Below are 20,693 nucleotides of genomic sequence, written 5' to 3' on the forward strand. Positions count from 1 at the left end.
CCTTGGTCAGATGTTGCTGTAGTCACAGATGAGTATTACTAGTCTCTGCTGTTTATAAGCACTGAATCACAATATTCAGAAGGGATTTAGGAGGTAAATTAACAAAAAATTGGACTTAATGCTCTGAGTTTGAACTGAGCATTCAAAACTGTAGCAAATTCACTCGCTGCTCAGCCAACTGCAGCAATTTATCTTACAGATACACCTCCCAAGATATGCTTCTTGCAGCCACGTCACATATTTGAACTACTTTACCCAAAAACACATGATAAAAATCTTCTAGCAGAACAGTCAAAGCTAAAGTGGTAACAAAACTGGGCAGAGAACAATGAAAGTGACTTCATGACAGTAACACAGAAAGGGTATTTCAGACTCTTCCAGAACACCTGCTGTAAAACCATAGAATGCAATTCAGTTCATGTCGTCCAGTTCCTCTGACATTTTGACCAAAAGCTCTTCCACCCATCGCCTCACTTGAAGTCATCACACAACCCACTGGCCACCTCCAAAAAGAGGTAATAAATGGAAGTTCAGCTTTGAACATCCAAAGTAACAGAGCATCTACTGCTGTCTCCCAGAGATAAGCCTTTTTATGTATTCCCTCTCCCACTACCAGAAACCTTGACCCACAGTGAAGTTGCCTCTTCAAATCTGTCAGCCTGTGCCATGTCTGGCAGGACTCCATGAGTTTGGCTCCCTTCAGGGACAGAGATGCGTGCTCATGGGGTGGGTGCTCCCTTCTCTGCCATCCTACTCTGAAGGCAATGGAAAACCCTCCCTAAAGTTGAGAACACAACACCTTGTGAAGATAATTTGGACACGAAGCGTTTATGAAGCAGACAGCTTTTTAATGCAGTTTCTTTTCAGCTCTGTAACAATCAGGAATCAATTGCACAGATTTCTGCTAATATAGGCATATATTTTCACGTCATTCCTTTCTTCATGTCTTCCCATTGAGGAAAATCATAGAATGGTTTGAGTTGGAAAGGACCTTAAGATTATCTAGGTCAAACCCCCTGTGGAGCTTCCCCTGTATTAGACAATGATTCATGCATGAAAGCTATTGCCAAAACAGCAGCTATCTGGTGTTTTGTCAGAACTTGCTTAAATTCATCATTTGCCCTGGAACTTTCTCTGTGACTGGTAAGAAGGTGTTAACAGTTGCAGTTCACAGTATATGCCCAACACCAACCATCTTTTGCTTTGTTGCACTGGAGATCCAATAAGCAAAGCTGCTTCCATTTGTCGTAAATGTATAGTCTGCAGTAGGGTACAGCTGTGAGATCTCTTTCTCAGCAATATTGATGGCTTGATGCCTTTTTACAAACGAGTATATCAGAAAAGACTTAGCTCAATAGTCCTAAATGATTGAAGTTAAAATAAAGAAATTATTGAACTATTTATTTCATATATTTTTATGGAAACTCTGCTTATTTAAATACCCTGCACACACTGAATTCCCTGATTATGAAAAAAAATGGGAAGAAAAATACTATTTGCTTTTAGGTAATCAGATTCTGTGGGATCTAATCCTATATCCTATTTATGGCTGTGCTAGCTATTCAAAATTAAAATGAACCTTTCATCCGTGTGTATCATAAATGGGCATTTATCAGGATTATATGATTTTGCAATCCATCTGAATATGTAACCAGAATTTGTTTTCTTTCTGTTTCACTATGTAATTACCATGCAACAATAACAAAAGTGACACATTTGAAGAACAGATAAAATGCTCTAAATTGGCCAGTAATGGTGATATTTCCTCATCTTCTGAAAAACCCATTTATTCTCTCTCTCAACAAATCAAAGCATTGTCAGCCCATACTCATCTTGTGGCCAGAGGGGCCCTACCAATTTCCAGATGTAAGTGAATACCGGAATGCAGATGAGGGCTACTAACTAAGGCTTTCAACCCAGGCAGCTGGTCTTAGCTTGCCTCAATTTCTAAATCATCCATAATGGGGCCAAGACCTCCAAAGCACTAAAAAGAGCGAGCTGACATGCTGGACAAACTGTTAATTTTTTCCTGAAGAAGCTGCTATATTGCATATCTGTCACTGCTGTGCAGACAATTACTCACAGAGTGGGGGAAAAAAAAAAAAATTTGCTGTTTGTTTCTGGTGTAGTTGTTAACAGGGGTAATGGAGAAACACAAGAGCATGAGAGCCACGGCAGGAAGGCTTCCCAGCCTTCTCCCTCCCTTTGTACAGTTGGATTTAGGAATTAAAGCAGCAAGCATCCATGCTCTGCAGTGTGCAGGGTCTGAATTGCTACGGTTAAACCCATACCTTAAATCATCTGATATGGGGGTTGGAACTAGATGATCCTAAGGTCCTTTCCAACCCTAACTATTCTATGATTCTGCAGCTGTATTAGGGGTGCAAGTTGCAAACATTTTTGTATTTCAACTACTAACTGGCCTGAAAATGTGCCTCTCTAAATTGTTATGTTGCTCTGCAACACACATCACATCAAACACCATCACTGTGAGACAATAAACACAACATGCAACACAGATGAGAACAAATCTGCTGAAAGTGTTATTCTTCATGCTACATTTCTTTAATATCTGTTTAAATTAATAAGAAAAGATCCAGTTGTTAATTGTAAAACATCCACAAATTTTAGCCCAATAGGTACTCAAACAATCATTAATCACTGTTCTGAGACAAGAGGGGAAAATGATTGCCAAGGTCCAAAGCAGGGGCTGCAGCCAGCCTGAAGTCAGTCCTGGACATACAGGGAGCAGGGCATGGCACTGCTCAGTGGGCAGGAAAACTACACAGGTAGGTCCTCAGAACAATATCCATTGAAGCTAAAAGAATACTTAAAAATTCCAACCTTCAACCATGATAGCCAAGCTGGCTATTAAACATTTAGTGTAAATTTGTATAAAGTACTCAACAAAGACATGCCTGTCTTATGGAGTGGGTTTAATATCTTAATCATTAAATCAGCATACAGAATGATGAAAACATCAGCAAGCGCTGTTGCAGACCTTCCTGATGGCAGGAAAACCTTGGCACAGTAACCTGTTCTTGGTCTACAAAGCTTCTTCCCCCTGGTTTGAGAAGTTACATGACCAACTGAAGCAAATGCCAGGTTTCAGGCCCAGGTCTGCCAAACTTTTGGAAGTCTTGACTTAGAACTCCTATCAGTTAATTACTTCAGTTTAAAACCATTAAATGCATTAAGAAAATGAAGTATTGCCTTCACAGGTCTTTCTCCTTTCCTCTGGCACAGGAACATTGTTATGATCACAAGCAGTCATTTGAAGTTGAATCCAACAAAAATCTTCAAATCCATTTCAAAAGAAGATGGGTTGATACCAGTTTGTAGACCACCAACAGTACAAAAGCAGCAGTGGACAGTCCTGGAGGAAAGGTCCTTACTGGGGGAGAATGGGCAGCCAGGACAACAAAATACACCCCATGTTCTGCAGGATAATTTAAGAGCTATCAGTAAAAGCTCTTTTGTGGCAGAGTGAACTACAAACTGGAGGATGCCTTATGCTGTCTGACAGCTCAAAGGCAGAAGACAACTCTAATGTGTAGATAAAACCAAAAGTGGCAAGACTGGATCATACCCTTGGCAGCAAGTGGAACTGACTGGAAAGAAACTGGGATCTTAAAATGTCAGGTGTCTGTGCTTAGTAGGAGACCAGCAGGGACCTCGACAATTCACTTGCCACTGATAAAATATTATCATATTGATTACATATTATCATACCTGCTATATAAAATGGTATTTATTACCAGGTGACTGAAAAAGCATCCAGCTAAACCTGACCACTTTGAGGATAACTTTTGATGAAAATCTTTGTCACATTAAACTGACATCTTAAAATGCAATAATGAACTTGGGTTAAAAATCAAAACAAAGAGTGTATTCATTTACAAAAGTTCACAGTGATGAGATAGTGGCTATTTCCATTACTGCAAAACAGATCTTAGTATTTACTAGAGCTAGGTGTGAAAAGTGGGTGAAAAATGCCACAGAATGGAACCAAACTTCCACTTGCCTCTGTGGTGACTCCTGCTTGATCAGCAGGTGATGCCCATACCATCAGGCTTAACAGGACAGCAACTCTTTAACACTTCCCCTGAAAACTCCTGCTTCATAACATCCAAAGCGACAAAACCTGGAGAGAAAACCCAACATCTTGATTTCTGGGGGAGTGGGGCCTCACATGCCTCACAAATCATACTTGGTTTTCCTTTTAGTTTCTGGGGTTTAATTGCATTCCTTTATATGACCTAAAAATGCATTTTGTGAATTGCGTTCAGTTGCTGTTAACAACTTCTCTTGTGAGAGATCCAAATGATCTCAGCCCACTGAGGCTGCATTTGTAATACGTACAGTAGCCAAAGAGAAGAATGGCTGAATTGGAGCAGCCAGGAAATTTTGGCCATGATCCCACATAAGTTCCCTTCCCACCTACCTTCCTGACCCTTACTTTTTCCTTCTTTTCATCAGTATTTACCATGAGAAATAGCTGCTGAATGCAGCCCCACATGAACAAAAGGAGAGCTCTCATTCATTGTGCGCTTCAGAAAATGCCTTTTTATCCAGGGAAATTTCTCCAGACTATTTCTCTCTCAAGGTATTTTTCAGAAACAATTAGGATTGCAAAGGTAGTATATAAAGTGTCACAGAATTTTTCTATGGCTTGAAAAATAATTATCAGCTTATTTGCATTGTTAAATGTTAATTAGCTGTGAATGGTAATTCTTTCTTCTAACACTGCAATACTTCAATTTCTCATTACAAAATAATTTCAGCTCTATTAATTAGTTCTAACAGTAACTCATAGTAATGGATGATACCTTAAGTGAGCCGTTAAATGCACTTTACCACTGATTAGGAAGACGACAACTAAAAAGAAACTGGCTAGGTTTACATAAAGACAGAATATGAAACAATACATTGCAGATTTATTGACTTCCATAGAAGCAACTCACCCCTTTTTAAGTAACGCAGGCTCAGCAGAACATAGAGGTTTTTGTCACGCTCCTGTGAGGTGTGTCCTGTTCAACAAACGGCCTAGCATTTAACTGCTGTTCTCAAAATGTTATGTTACACCATTCTCTGTAGATACAGAATCATAGAATAGGTAGGGTTGGAAAGGAGCTTAAGATCATCCAGTTCCAATCACCTGCCATGGGCAGGGACACCTCACACTAAACCATGCCACCCAAGGCTCTGTCCAACCTGGCCTTGAACACTGCCACAGATAGAGCATTCACAACTTCTTTGGGCACCGTGTGCCAGTGCCTCACCACCCTCACAGTAAAGAACTTCTTCCTTGTATCTAACCTGAACTTCCCCTGTCTTAAGTTTGAAACCATCACCCCTTGTCCTATCTACATTTATATGCATGTATGTGTGTTTGTGCAGACATATACAGGCAAATAAGTTTCTCACCTACACAGTAAAACCCCTATTAGTTAAAATCATCATTTTCTAGTTTTGCCTTTTTGATTCACCATGCCCAAAGACAGTGCAGGGATGTGGCTCAGGCCAAAATGATTCAAACAGTCACTACCCTCGATGGTGACAGATAGCACTACAGGATATTTCCTTTCCCCTTTAATCTTTTTGTCATGGTTTGGTACAATTCAGACTTGTAGTGGTTCATTTGGGATGATATCTGTTGCAAACCACTACGGAAAAATCTGCTTCTGTAACTGAATCCTGCATGATTAAATGTATGAATCTTGAGGCGGAATCACATACTCTGTTCCATAGTGACATGAAACAAACCCCATGGTTGTGGCTACCAGACTCCATGATCAGCATATTTGACCCTTCTGGGAAGTCCAAGCTTGCACTTACCAAGATGCTACTGTCAACACGTCTCAGAAACTGGTTCTGGCCCTTCTTTAAACCTGAAGCAATTAACCCATAGGAGTCAAGGTGGGGTCAAAAAAGTGTCTGCTGGGGCTATGGTGATCAAGGACAATGACAGCTTAAACTCAACTTGAAACTAGAAGCACAACATTGAAAATTTGCGTATTTGCAAATGCAACCAAAAGGATTCTTGTGCCCTCCACCACAATAATCTCTAGGAAAAAACCGCCAAGTTTGTGCATCAGAGAAACCAATGGGAGTATGGTGAACAGCAGTGTGGGGCTTTTAAGAAATCCAGGATCTAAATGCAGAACCATCTTACCAGAGGAAAACCCATCTGTCCTGATTCTTCAAAGAATCATCTTATACCACTTGAACTTGCCCAACAAGACGTTGAATCCACATTACAGGCCATTTCCAAGGAATCTGAACGAAAACCAACTACAGTTCATTAAAGCAGAAAACAAAACACATAGAAATGGACCAGCAGGGAGAAATCTCAAGTCCAGCATAAACAATGTGAGATGCTCAAGAAGATGAGGAAGTTTGAGAGTGGACAAGTATAGACTAAACTGATTCAGCTGACTGTTTGAAGGATTCTAAGTGGTAGATGCATGAGAAGTTTAACCTACCTCAGGTATTAAAACTGTCAGCATCCTTCAAATGTGGGTCAAAACACTAAGTCTGTTTTGACAAACGTTTTGACACCTTTTTTTGTAGATTAAAGAAAATACTACTTGGGACATTTACATTTTCCTTCTGATGCATGTTTTCCCTTACTTATCTGTATGCAAATTTAACCGAGATTTCACATTTCTCATTGTATCATAGCCTCAGAGGTGACTTTGATCCCTTCCATTATCTAGGAGTCTTACTTTGCTGTTACAAGATTTCTGAATTGATGAAGTTTTATATTCTTCCCCTTTTGCTTGCTACTTTGCTGGAATGAGAGCTTACATAACACATATAGAATCAACAACCCAGAATTAGGCTGAATGTCTTGATGGTGTTGACTGTAGTCCAGACAAAGCTGGTATGAAAAATGGAGATACTCTAGGTTGAAACAGCACCCCAAGTCCCATACCGCTAGGATTTATTGCATTTGGGACTGAAAGGATATAGGTACTGACATGAATCTGTAAGTTACAGCAAACAGGCACTCTAAAGAATATCAGTGCTGAAAATGGGCCAGTACGATCCAGCAAGACTCCAGGGGTCCGTGGGAACTCTGATACCATGGAAAATTTAGGATCCATGTCTTTTACAGGGAAGGAAGTTAATGCCCCCATCTGCAAACACTTGCATCCATGCTTATTTTTAGACCGATGCAGTACTTCACATCTTGAAGTCAATGGAGATATTTGTGTGCAGAAAGTATTACATACCTTCCAGTCTTCATTTGCCTGGGGCCACAGGAAACAGAGAGGCCAACATAGTTCTGAACAGGCTAAAGAAATGTCAAGTTTTCAATGTCAAAAAATGTCAAAACTTATGAAGGCAAAAGAAAACTAGCCTAGGAACACACTGAAAGCCACTAGACTACTAGAAATGATAGAGAAACTTCATTGGCATCACTTGGCAAATATATATGATTACACTTTAAGACAGAAAATGCTGGGTATTACCACAAAATATATACAGGGTTACACTTTTTCAAAAAAATGGACAAATATTAAGGAAGAAAGACAACATGAAGGACAAGGCACAATTAAACTGAGCACATCTATGATCAAATATTTTGAAAGATAATATTTTAATAAGCTTGCATATTCAATCAGTGTAAATATATTACAATAAAACATCCATTCCTCAGAGACTAATGACTTATATTCACAGTAAGTCAGACTTTCCAATACTTCCATTATCTGCTCCAAGAAGTCAGGCCAAAATCAGAACTTTCTATAGATGGAATACCTGTTACTAATTTGAACCACTTTTCATAGCTGCTACTAAAAACATGGTTTAGTGTGAGGTGTCCCTGCCCATAGCAGGGGGGTTGGAACTAGATGATCTTAAGGTCCATTCCAACCCTAACTATTCTATGATTCTATGAAACAGTTCTCATAGCTGCAGGAGATCAAGTTTACATAATCTCAGTGATTTTAGCTTTTTACTTAAAGACTGAATATTCAAATACAAACAATACATGATCACACTCAACATATCTGTTGAGTCAACCTCCAATATCTGTTTTGTTGTAACGACAGGAGAAGAGAATCGTAGAAAGCCCAAACAAAGGTCTGGAGCATCTTACGAGGAGAGACTGCTAGACCTGAGCCTGTTTAGTCTAGAGAAGAACAGACTGAGAGGGGATTTCATCAATGTAGGTCAATATCTCAAAGGTGGTGCCAGGAGGTTGGTGCCAGACTCTTCTCAGTGGTGCTCAGCGACAGGATGAGGAGCAATGGTCATAAGCTAAAACACAAGTTTCACCTCACCTTGAGGAAGAACTTCTTTATGTTGAGGGTGGCAGCGCACTGGGACAGGCTACCCGGAGGGGTTGTGGAGTCTTCTTCTCTGAAGACATTCCAAACCCAGCATGGAAATGTTCTTGTGTAACCTGCTCTAGGTGACCCTGCCTTGGCAGGGGGTTGGACTGGATGATCTACAGAGGTCCCTTCCAACCCTAATGATTCTGTGCTTTCCATTAGATTTACCTACTACCAGTCAATCATGAAGCTTTTGTAGTTTTTCACAATAACTTAAAGCACACTTACATTAAAAAGATTGTTGACAGAATTACTGAACAAGCTCTCATATAGCTTAGCAGATAGTAGATATAGCTTGTATCAATCTATGTTGGTAAAGATTTTATATAGTTCTTTTTAGCAAAACCTCTCACTTGAGGCAAGCAGAACATCCATGCTGAAACTGCTGCACTTCCTCAAGACTTTCTCCAGTATAGAGGTCATTGAAAAAAACGAGGAAAATCCTTATCTTAAACCTGTACCTGTAAAATGAACCCACTTGACCACAACAAAACCTTTTCCAGGGATAATTCAAAGCAAAATTTAAAAATGCCATTTTCTCCTTTAGCATTTTACATGAGCTTTACAGCTGGACTACAGGTCAATAAAGAGTCAAATCTGGACTATGTTCTTTCAGACTGAACATACATACTGTTCTTCGGTATGGGACTCCAATGTGAGCAACTTGGTTATGCAGTTTCTGTGTGCTAACTATGCCACTGCTCCTGAAAAAATCTGCTAGGTGTCAAGGTCTGATTAAAATGTCTCTTGATTTTAGAGTAAGAGGGAAGGGATGCCCATTTCTGATAGGTCTTTACTGAAACTGCCCTGGGAGCATGGGGAAAGGTAAAGTAAAAGGTTGTGCAAGTTATCCTTGGAGGAATAATTTTGGAGAACTGCTTGACAAAAAGCACAAGGTCCAGTCACAGTTGTCTGAGTATACATATTCTTAAAGAGTCATGAAAACTTGTATTTAAACGTCTTAGCCAAATATGGTAACAAAAGTACTGCAAACGTCTTAAATGAGGCACTTCCTCATGGCGTGGTGTAACCTTTTCAGCTGGATAATAATCACCTAGAAAGAAGTACTAGTAAAAAGGTACATATAAGAGTATAGTAGCTTTAGCATAATATGCATCTGCTTGGTACAAGATACCTCCAACCTTAATTCTATTTCAGAAACAACATGTTTTTGTACTTGGTTGTGCAATAACACTACCGAAAAGTGCAGTTTAAAGAAAAGAACATACAAAACTCAAGAACAGAGTCTATTTGTTTTATTTCATCTTGCATTTGTGTTTGGTAAAGCAAAGCATTCTATACATATTATTTAGCTATTTACTGCCATCTACACCCATTATTGACCTAATTGCAGAAAGACAAATGCAGGGACAAACTTGCTCAAATGAGCATAGAGACAATGCTTCTCTGACTTGGACAAATACTTATTTAAAAATAAGTGTGCTCATGGGTTTCTTTTATTAACAGTTAATGGCTCAATTCACAGAACTTTGAGTCACCATGGAACACGTAGCAAAATGTAATGCTGATAATACATAATGTCTCTTCACTAAATATTCTGCAGAAGAATACTATGGTAACAGCTGAGCTACTGATTAATCAAACACCTAAACGGAAAGAATCTGGCAAGATGGATGATACCTTTTAGATACAAGAAGATCCCATACTTCTTTATGCAGGCAAAACCCCCTTCAGTGTCACAGCCATTACGAATGATTATCTGAAAATACTTCTATATGTATTTTGAAGTAATGTGAGCCAACATTATAGCAGGTATCATAGTTTGATTGCAGGTTAGGTATGAGAAAGACCCAAAGAATCCCTCCAATAAGTCCAAGTACTTTGACATGTTGCAAAGCTGACTAACAATGTAATGGCTTAACAAAGGAAAAAGTGCAGTTCATTTTTGTTTTGTTTCTTAATACTATTTTTAACTCTGAAAAATCACACTACCAGAATATCTTTAAAACCACTACTATGAGATATGGAGAAAACAGAAACGAAATGAGAGTTTGAGTCAGAATGGGAATTTTACTGAAACAAAAAAAATATTTTAAAGCACTACATTAAAGTATTTTAATAAATCACTTTGTTCTGTAGCTGAAAATGAATGAAGTTGACAGTCAGCTGTGGCATCTATGAGACGTCTAACAGTTTCTCACTAATAGACTGATCTAAAACAAAAAGTTGTAAGATTTCCAGTCAGACTAAATACTTCTTCCATTACAGCTGTTTCCTATGTTGGCCACTTCACTGTGTGTGTATGAATGGGTGAATAAAATGCTGAATAGGCTAAAGAGGTATTTTTTCAACATGTATCCATTAGTTCCCTCTTATCTTTTTAAAACAGGATTATTTTTTTTTTCACGTACTTTCTGAGTCACAGACCCATTTCTTGAGGAACTACTGCTACAGTAAATTCCACAGAAATACCTCAAACAAGTGTTATATATGCCACACTTAGAATTTCCAGCCCAAGACATGCAGGTGTTGCAACCAAAGCAAAACAATGGAATCCTAACAGAGGTTTTACCTTGCAAATAGAGCAAAATCAACCAGAACTTAAAGATTTACTTTCACCATTCACATGTTGAAAGTTGTTTCAAGGAATTTTTGATTGTGGTGTACAATACAAAGAGGTCTTTAGAACTAACTTGCTCTCAGTAGCACATTGCACTGAAAGTACAGGAGCACGCAACATCAATTCATTACTGGAAATAACACACAAGTCGGTACCTTTACTAGCTGCAGAATTCCAGGCTCTTAGCCCTCTGCAGGATGTGGCCCTGAAGTTGTTTGAATGTGCAATGTATTTAACTTAGTTTAAGTGGCAAACTCGCACGATGCTATGCCTTAAAACCTTCCAATAAAAAGTATATGTGTTGATTATAAATCCCAAGTGCGTTTAAAATGTCTTATCATTTCCAAAAGCAAAACCACACAATTATATCAAGTATTTAAACAGCAATAAATAAATAGTTCTCCTGAAACTCAGAGAAGAGTTGCATTCAGCTATCACTAAAAACAGCATCAGGTACTAACATTTTAGTCTACATTATGTGTATGGTGAAACAACGTACCCAACCTGACAGCACGCACACTGGAAAACATGAACATTTCTTTTAAGCAAACTCAAGGCTATAACAGTGATATTTTTTTTCCCTAGTATTATTTTTCTGGGAAAATGGGTGAAGTTGAGAGAAAACAAAAAGTAGTAAAAGCTCTTCTTAAAATTCATCACCATATTTCACAGTCACATGAAGTAAGCTGTGCTCTGTTTATTTCAAGGGAATATCTTTGCAAGCATCTGGAAGTAGGTATTTTTCTCTTCTGTTTGGAAGCAGAGGGAGGGAGAAACCCCCCTCTTGAAGAAGAAAAGACTGGACACTCAAATCCTGTTCCCTCTGCAGCCAGGATAAATACTGCCAGCTGCTACAGGGGTGGGCAGGGACAGGGGCAGGATTTTCTCCTTAGACCATCTGAACAACAGTTTCCTTCAGCACTATCATTTAATTTTAAAGTGGAATTTGTTTTATATGGCAGACCAGTAAGTACCCTAGGAGCTTAATGAAATTGCTTTTGCTGACATTAGACACATTAGGATAGTGATTAAAACACTTAATGATCCTTCCTGATTTTAAACTGCTAGCTTATATTTGTGAGATGCCATGAAAATATCCTTTTCCTTCCTTTCCTCCACCCTAATCCTGCTTCTCCTTGACCTTTTTCTGTTCATGATCCTTAGAGTGGTGCTCACTGGCACCAGCCTGATCACAAACCAGGTGATAACATGATGTTGAACACCACATTGTTCAAAATATGCAATCCCCCCAAATATAAACACTGAAAGACGGTCATCAATAAAATACAGTTTCCTGGTTCATAGTTCAAACTGCTCCTAAATGTGAGAACACTGAGGATATTAATATAAAGTGAAATCCAAAGTCAGAATAAACTTTAACTTTCTACAATATTTGATGAAAAAAGATAATCCTGTGAATGTAAAAACAAGTATAAAAGCTTTACTTTTGAGCTTCAATGTGGAAGACAGTGATACATTGCCAGATAATAGTGTTGGAATGGCATTCCTATGACAACAAAGCCATTTTTCGTGCTCTTATGCAAAAACTGCATACCATATCGCCTTCCAGTGGGAAATGTGTATAAAATGACAGCTTATCCTCAAATACTGTTAAACACTAGAAATACCAGGTTTGGAAACTATGCCTGAAAAGGGGGGAAACACAAGAGCTGTAAAAAGTTCTATTTTCCCCAATGAATCTGATCAAGGTTCTTGAGCTGAAATTATACTTACAGAAAGAAGTAAATTTGCTTATATACTAAAACCTGCTGTGCCAGAAGCTGTTAGGAAAAGAAGTAAATATATGGAATTTTATGCTGAATACAAACTTTAAGACAACAGAAACTAAAAAAGTAGAAATTTTTGTACATTTTAGCACCATTATAAAGTTAAGACTTGAATGCCGGGTCTGTCACTGTGGCTGTACCTTGCAGCTGGTGTAGCTAATGTGAAGCAATTGACTTCAGTGATCTTTGAGAGAAGAATAACAGGATTTGCTGATCACAACAAATGATGTAAGTTTACTTTTTCTTTTTTATTGTGTGTGTCTTTTAAAATTAATGTTTAGCCTTATTTTTATCAGGCAGCCAGAGTACATTTCTGTCAGCTAAATCCAAGTCCGAGTCCTTTTGGTCTTTGGATAGCTCGTATTGGTTCTGCGATCCCTTTGCCGTCTGGTCCAAGGCCCGTACCAGGGGTCCAGCCCATGCTCTGAAGCATTCTGTTCCCAATGTTGTTTTCTGGGATTGGTTGGGTGTTTTCACCTACAAACCCTGAGATTAAAGAAACACACAGCATTAATCAGCACTGCCTGCCATGTGGAGAAGAGCAGGATAATCTCCCTTAAAGCTTTAAACCTTCTTTATTCTCCTAATTCATCTAACAGGTTGCTAGAACAGGCTGTCTTTGCACATGTTGACCTCCTGGTTGCATATGATTCTAAATAATACAGTCTCACACTTTGCTTTATTTTTAATGTTTTTAAAGACTCATTCAGTTTTCAAGAATGACAGATAGTGTCACAGATCTTTCGTATTCCAACACAGTGGATTTTACATCTAAGACCATCCATCACCTGCACAAGTCTACCAATACATCTGCAAGATTACCTGTATTTCTTGTCCTATATAGTTACTAAGCTGAGGCACATCACAGTAACACAACCATCTTTCCATTATTAGTAGTAAGTGGTCTACTATTCTGAAACTCAGCTATATTTTCACTCAGTTTCTCTTTTACTGAATGTTGTAAGAGAGATCTGACACATGGAAGTTTGCTTTTGGTATTTTCAATGCCACTAAGTGCTGTTTATGCTTTTCCCCGCATACTACTGAGATCTCTGAGAAAAGCTCCACATGTACAGCAGAAAACAGCATCATGATTGCAGGTACTGATAGAAAAGATTAATTTTTTAATAACAGATTTTATTTTTTTCCATGAATACATCATAAAAATTAAGCGACAAAGCATTTTTTTTTTCCCTTCATCAACAAAATTCCTTGAGCTAGAATATGGAGACGATGCCTGAATAAGCCTTCCCATATACAACTGCCTTACATAAGAGATAGAGATGACATTTATTTCCAGAATCTGCATGAAAACTTATCAAATGACACCATACTAACTATTTTAAAAAGGGCTGCAGCTTTTGAACTAAGAAGCAGTTGCACATGGGTAGCTGGATTTTGTTTTCAGCTTTGCTAAACATCTTCCACCCCCAATAACAGAACAAAATCCCACCATGTGCCCTCCTTCAAATTATATCTGTTCAACTCTCTACCTATTTATTCTGGCCTGCTACTTTCTGAAAAATATGGTAGGAGGAGACTACGGTTTTGTGGTTTTGGGGACTACAATGTCTTCAATCAAGACTTTGCCACTGACAAGCTGGGTCATAATTGTAATAACTCACTAAAGAACACAAGAAAAGTTGAATATGCACTTCCGAAAAGCCTCAGAACACACAGAGAAAAAACCACATTCAGACAGAAGTTCAAATTGAGAGGCGCATGTTAAAAACCTTGCAATGATTGTGATGATGAATTTACAGTATTATCAGTAAGCACAGTCCAGAATTATCCACTATAGATCTGTTCATACTCAGTACTGGCTACATAAAAGGCAGATAGCTTTCTAGTGTCTTAGTTCCTGAGTCAAAGTAAAAGGGAAACGGACTGAGAGGAGGCATCCTTTAATACTGGTTTGAAGCTGTGCTTACAATAAAAGCTTTTAAGTCAGCAGCTTCCAATCCCCAAGAGGGTTCCTCTTGAACTGACCAGCACAAAATTCAATGTCCAAACTTCCTTTCTTTTCAGGCCCCCACAGGCAGATGCAATTTTCATACACACGAGTCCCTGACACTGACTGGCATACACAACACAGGCTTTGCAACCTTCTTAGTTATACTTTCTAGGTCAAAGAAGGGAAAGAAAAAAGGTCACTATTCAACTAAGGTTCTGGTAAACCTCCCAGGTAAAATCCTGAAAGTGTGTTTTGGTCCACTTTTTACAACACGTGATGGTAAGAAATGGAACGTCGTTCCAATATACATCCTTGGAATAATTAAGGGAGAAACTTGAAAGGGAAAAATGATCCAACAGCTGCCAAGCAGGAAAGAGCAAGGTTACATTTCGTGGCATCTAAGAACTGGAAAAATTAAGCCATTTGTAATGCTGCTTAGGCATAGACAGCCATGCTGCTGGAATGATATGCAAGGCATAGCCTGAGACAACTTAAACAGCTTTTTTGTTAGTCTATTTAGAGGAAAGACCCACAGACCTTTTCCTGTAACAGATGTACCTTTCTATATGGATTTGAATTCTCAAGACAGCCAGAGCAACCTCACAAAAGGATAAATGAAAGATTAATCTGTGTTATTTAATAAACTGATGTTTCTAGTTTTGATATTTTTTTGAAGTAGCTCAGCAGGTTTTTTTCTGTGACTGACAGGATAATTGGAATACTCTTGTTTTTAAAGACATATAATTACTTCTAGAAGTATACTATTTTCCCCTCCACTGTACATACTTTTTTATCTCCTGTTAGAAAACTGAAAGCTCTCCTGAAGAGTTTTGTTCTTAATCATCACCAGATTAAAAAACAGAAAAGGAGCAGAACCACCATAAACTTGGCTTCACAACCCACTTTTGAGAAAAGTCAGACAACATACAATGTCCAAAGGCTGATGTGTTTGGAGGCTTTGTATTTCAGCAAGAATAAGGCAAAATCAAAAAGCCACCCAACTTGCCTATATTACTAATTGACTACTTACTCCTTCTCTTACTACTTAATTTGCAAATGAAGTGAACATGGATAGCTTTTAATTTTGAAAAATATTTCATATATGCAGACCACTCTTTTTCAATACAGTCAGGTTTCATATAAATATCTACATTTGTCCTTAATATCCCTGCAATTTTCAATCATCATTTGAAAGATTTATCTGTAATGCAACATACTTCATTTGAATCAGAGGAATATGGACAATAGTATTGCATTCTTCCTCCATTCCACCACCAATCGGCAATTGTAAGACAAAATTTGCATTGCTGGTTGACTGCCTGACAGGAGAGAGCTGCTAAAAAGCACACTACACTGTGTGCTATTCCCCTGACCCCCATTCCTGTGCTTTGGGCTTTTATTTTCTAATTAAAAGCAGTAATTGTCCTTTCAATATTCATCTTCAAGTTCAGTTTTTAATCCATGCCTATGGCACTTCTTGGACTAGCCAGTAGGGCCTGTTAGAGAGAATGGTCCAAACACACTGGCCCTGAAAGCGGCTGTGTTGTCTCTGGGATGTGATCAGCCTTGACCCACCCAGGAGCAAGAGCAAAATAACCCATTGCACTGTCCCACAAAACATAACCATGCAAAACCCATGCAAGAAAAACGTGTTTATAAGTTTACTGCTCTATGAGGTTCTGTAGGATTCCAGGAGTTATGAGGAACTCACAGACAAAATATTTTTAGCAACCCTAACAACTTGATGCTGCAGATGAGTAGTCTGCATGTAAAGTGCCTTCCATTACACAAGCAAAGAGCAAACACTGAGGAACAGCAACTTGCTTGAAAAGACAGCACTGTAAAACATCCTCACTTATGTTCTTTCTCTTTGCAATACTGGTAAATGAAAGTAAGAAAAAAACAAAAAGACAATCCTAAAACCTTTGTGCATACGAACAGACACACTTCAAGGTCTACACAGATGACCTTCCATACATGGAAGAGGGAAGCTCTGAGCAGAGAGGCAAAACTGCAAAGGGGGGAAACAAAAAACCTCATTGCATTTGTTTATTTTTGGTATGATATTTATGACGACATTAAAGGCATGTTTCCATGAAAAATAAAGGTATGTCATTTTTTTCTTAACAGCTGTTGAGACAGGTATGTCCTGGTTAAACAGTACACTCGCATTCAGTGCCATACCCTTGATTTTACAGTGATTGCCATGAATTAATTTAATTCCATCTGTAAGCTAAAATCAGATCAGAGGTCTAATGCTGCTGCAGGCTCCACATCTGTTTAATCATTTTTGGATACAACAGCTTGCAAAAGTTCAGGTTTTAAATTTGCTTAATATTTAAGGAACAATGTTACACCAGTGTGCAACATCTCCAGCAGGAAACAAATGAGCCTGTGCACAGTTTTGATCTGACAGATAAATTTTATTTGCAGAATGCTTCTAAAAAAATAAATATCACTATTTAGGTTATCATTTATTACAGAATAATAAAGGAAATATGATTCTATAAGCCATTATTGTGACAATATTTGTATGGCCCAATTGCTGAATAAGAATAAAACACGTTTAGTTTATATTGGGGTGACTAAAATCAGAATATTGCTAGGTTCAATCTCTTAACCCCTATCTAAGAAAATGTGGGTTTTTTTTTTGTTTGGGTTTTTTTTTGTGTTTTATAAACAGTTCTGAGAAAATGACACTGTACATAAATACAGTTGTGCCCTTTCATCTTTCTTTTATACGATTAAGACTTGTGAGCAGAACAGCAATGACTTTGCAGAGCATACCACAACTATTATTTCCTCTTCTATCACTCCCAGCAGCCTTAAATCCTTTAAATCCTTTCCTAGAAGGATCTCTTTTTTTGCCTGGGTAATTTTTGCAATACATGGCCTGCTAACCCTTACCCCCTACCCTGGATCTCACTTATGTCTATCACAGCAGAGTCAGTCTTTCTACCTCAAATCTTCCAAGGAGCATTGTGGATGGTAATTCACTTGCGTAATTGGCTCAAGAGATGAAAATCTTGTATCTGCCTCTCTTAGCCACTAATCTATCCAGCTGACTGCAAGCCTAATTGGCAGCTTGTTTAGTAATTTGGCTCCTAAAGTGTTGTATTGATGTTGGATAAACAGCCAATGGAAGGAGAAATGATACATGCTGCTTCATTTTAAAAGCTAGTGCACATTCCCCTTCATTTTCTGAAAGCATTTAATATTCCATCTCTCCTTTTGCTTTTCTGACTCCTCACTAGACAGATGAGCTCAGAACAGTAGGGACTGATCCTGAGACACAAGACAATTTTACAAGGAATATAATCAGAGTAACACATTGCTGCATCTTCTTATGCCAGCTCTAACTAGCAAAATGGGAATCACACTGCCTGGATGCTTGTATTGTTAAAAGTGGTTTGGATAATTGTGCAGTCAGCATCATGAGCACAGCCGACAGCCATACTGTGATTTCTAAAATCAGTGCTTTTCAAAATTCAGTATACTATGGCTGCATAGCTAAAAAACCCCATGTTATGAAAATGCCATATTATTTAGCTAAATATTTGAGATTGCATTTTTATACCACACTTTTATGTATCCCTCACACTGGGCTATCTAAGACTGTGCCTGACAAATAACTTCAGAATGACTATAGCTCAGGTGAGCCCACTTGCATTGTATTATATTCTAGCTAGCAGAGAGATAAAAACTGCAGAGGACAGAGGTATAACTGCAGTAGGTGTTTGGAACTTCCGTATCTACCCAGCAGCCACAGCAGGGTTTTGTTATTGTCTGCATTACCATGGTTTCATTCCTCAATACTGCCCCATTGTTCAGTCTGGAGAAGGCTCAGGGGGGATCTTATCAATCTCTACAACTACCTGAAAGGAGGACAGACTGAGGAAGTGGCTGATCTCTTCTCTCAAGTAACAAGTGATAGGGCAAGAGGAAATGGCCTCAAACTCCACCAGGGTAGGTTTAGACTGGATATTTTGGGGAATTCCTTCCCCAAAGGAACGGTTCCTTCCCCAAAGGAATGCTCAGGTATTTGAACAGGCTGCCCAGGGCAGTGGTGGAGTCACCGTCCCTGCAAGTGTTCACACACTGTACAGATGAAGCCCTTAGTGACATGCGTTAGTGGTGGCCTTGGTAGTGCGGGACTAAAGGTTGGATTTGATGATCTTAAAGGTCTTTTCCAACCTGGTTGAGTCTATCATTGCAAGGAATTGTTGCATAATTGCAGCATGTGTAAATGCATTATTTCTTGCAGCACATATTTAAATCAATTTTCAACTCTCCTGAATATATAAACATAAATCCACATACTGATGAAAAATTGAGACTCTGAACTTTAGCTTCAACTGGTCATCCAGAATCACAGATTACTTGGAAATGGGATTGTTGGTGCTCTTCTCCTTCTATGGACTACATTGTGTGTAAAGTTAACTTTATGCCTATCCAGTCTTTACTACTACTAAAATTGGTGGGGAAGATTTGGAATGATCCAAGGGTGGTCAGGTTTATGCCTTGCCTATGCTGACAGACCATCACCAGATGGCATTTTGGGAGTAGTTTCCTTACTGGGGACCTTTCCAAACACCTCAAAACTTGTCAAAATTGTTCTCTTCTGATAAGCATTCTCTGACTTTTAAGTTAAGACTTGCAACCTTAAACCGAAACCCCAGGTAAAGGATTTAAATCACAGTAATACTCTCAAAACGGACAGCGTGTTTATTGTTAATTTCAGCAGAAACATTGAGGATCAAAGTGATATTGGAACTATGTACATTATAGCAGCTCTATCTGACCCTAACTCAATTTGGGATGGATTGTAGAGATACTGGAGATGAAGTTCCACTTCTGTTATTATATAATAAAAGTTCCACTTCTATTCTGTGCTTTTGTGGTTGGAGTATTATCTGATACTGAATTATCTTCATTTAAAAATGAAGATTAAGCCATTACAGCTCAGCAAATACATCTGCATATTTTTTACTATGGGCTAAATAACCTCTTGCCTATTTATTTATGCAAACAATGCTCACTGTAATCTCTCTATCAGTAAAGAAGGCTCACAATATAAAAGTTATTACATTAGCATTGGCAGTGTCAATATATAGGCTGAAATAGATCAGCAAATTCTCAGTATAAGCTTGGATCTTGTTGCACTGTGGCTCTTCTGAAGTCCCTCATTACTCTGCTATTTATATGTAAGGGGCCTTGTTTGAACCAGTGATCTCAAGCTCAACATGAAAAGTCTATTGCTTGGAAGGGACAGCGGTTTCAATACCAGATGGCACTCTACAACCTTTTAAGTTTTGAACTGATTTAGTGAGACTATATGGTAGGAGAAACAAAAAAATGGAACAAATTTAATCTGCTGCATAAACCAACCCAAGGAAAAAGAGTATCCATAGGCCAGACTGTCAAGCAGATATGTTGTGTATGCCAGAAAGGACTTTGGTAGACTAAGGATAAGAAATACTGCAAGGCAATAAGGGAAAGCGTTCATAACACATGCCAATGTCATATTACCCTCTGAAAAGAGATTTCTGCCCAAGGAGTTGTATATTTAGTATAAGAAAAAACGCAGTGAATCAAGCTAAAAAGAATGTAGGCATATGTTTGTCTAGAGTTTTGGTAATAAATTGCCAGTTCATCCAAGTACACAGAAGTCTACCCTTCTTCTACAAATATCTCACTAAGTTGACCTTCACCACAAACTTAGCCTCAGCCACCTCTGTTACCACAGTGCAATCACCATTTTTTTCAAATCATCATTTTGGTACTGTAGATATTCAGGTCTGATTTTTAATCACTGACATATTAAGCATCAGCAAAATAGTTTGCTTAGCTGTTCCGTTGGCAATTTTTAAAAAGGAATGAAAACATGTACCCTTTTGATTACCTTGTTAAAGTGAGTCATGATAGCATTATTGCAGTGCTCAGTATTTCTGCTGTAATTAAGAATCTGTCATATTTTTCATTAAAACACATTCTTTAAAATGAGACTTTTAACTTGGTCACTTCAATCA

The 20,693-nt window shown here is 38.4% G+C and overlaps 1 protein-coding gene across 2 annotated transcripts in view; it reads right to left on the reverse strand.

Moving 5' to 3' along the window:
• Window positions 1–12,968: 12,968 nt before the first annotated feature.
• Window positions 12,969–20,693, reverse strand: part of GPATCH2 (G-patch domain containing 2) — a 116,290-nt gene continuing 108,565 nt past the window's right edge. The window contains exons 10-11 of one of the 2 annotated variants that reach the window (XM_061348577.1): window positions 15,202–15,263; window positions 12,969–13,196 (exon numbers count right to left, since the gene is read on the reverse strand). In XM_061348577.1, the coding sequence (XP_061204561.1) occupies window positions 13,188–13,196; window positions 15,202–15,263 (71 nt within the window). In that variant the 3' untranslated portion in view covers window positions 12,969–13,187. The remainder of the gene's footprint in view (window positions 13,197–15,201; window positions 15,264–20,693) is intronic. The other variant, XM_061348576.1, reaches the window with a different exon arrangement.

Source organism: Neopsephotus bourkii, unplaced genomic scaffold (assembly GCF_033783945.1).
Source record: "Neopsephotus bourkii isolate Nb327-2 ecotype Australia unplaced genomic scaffold, CSIRO-AGI_Nbou_v1 NB_360, whole genome shotgun sequence".
In the NCBI taxonomy this organism is placed as follows: Eukaryota; Metazoa; Chordata; class Aves; order Psittaciformes; family Psittacidae; genus Neopsephotus; species Neopsephotus bourkii.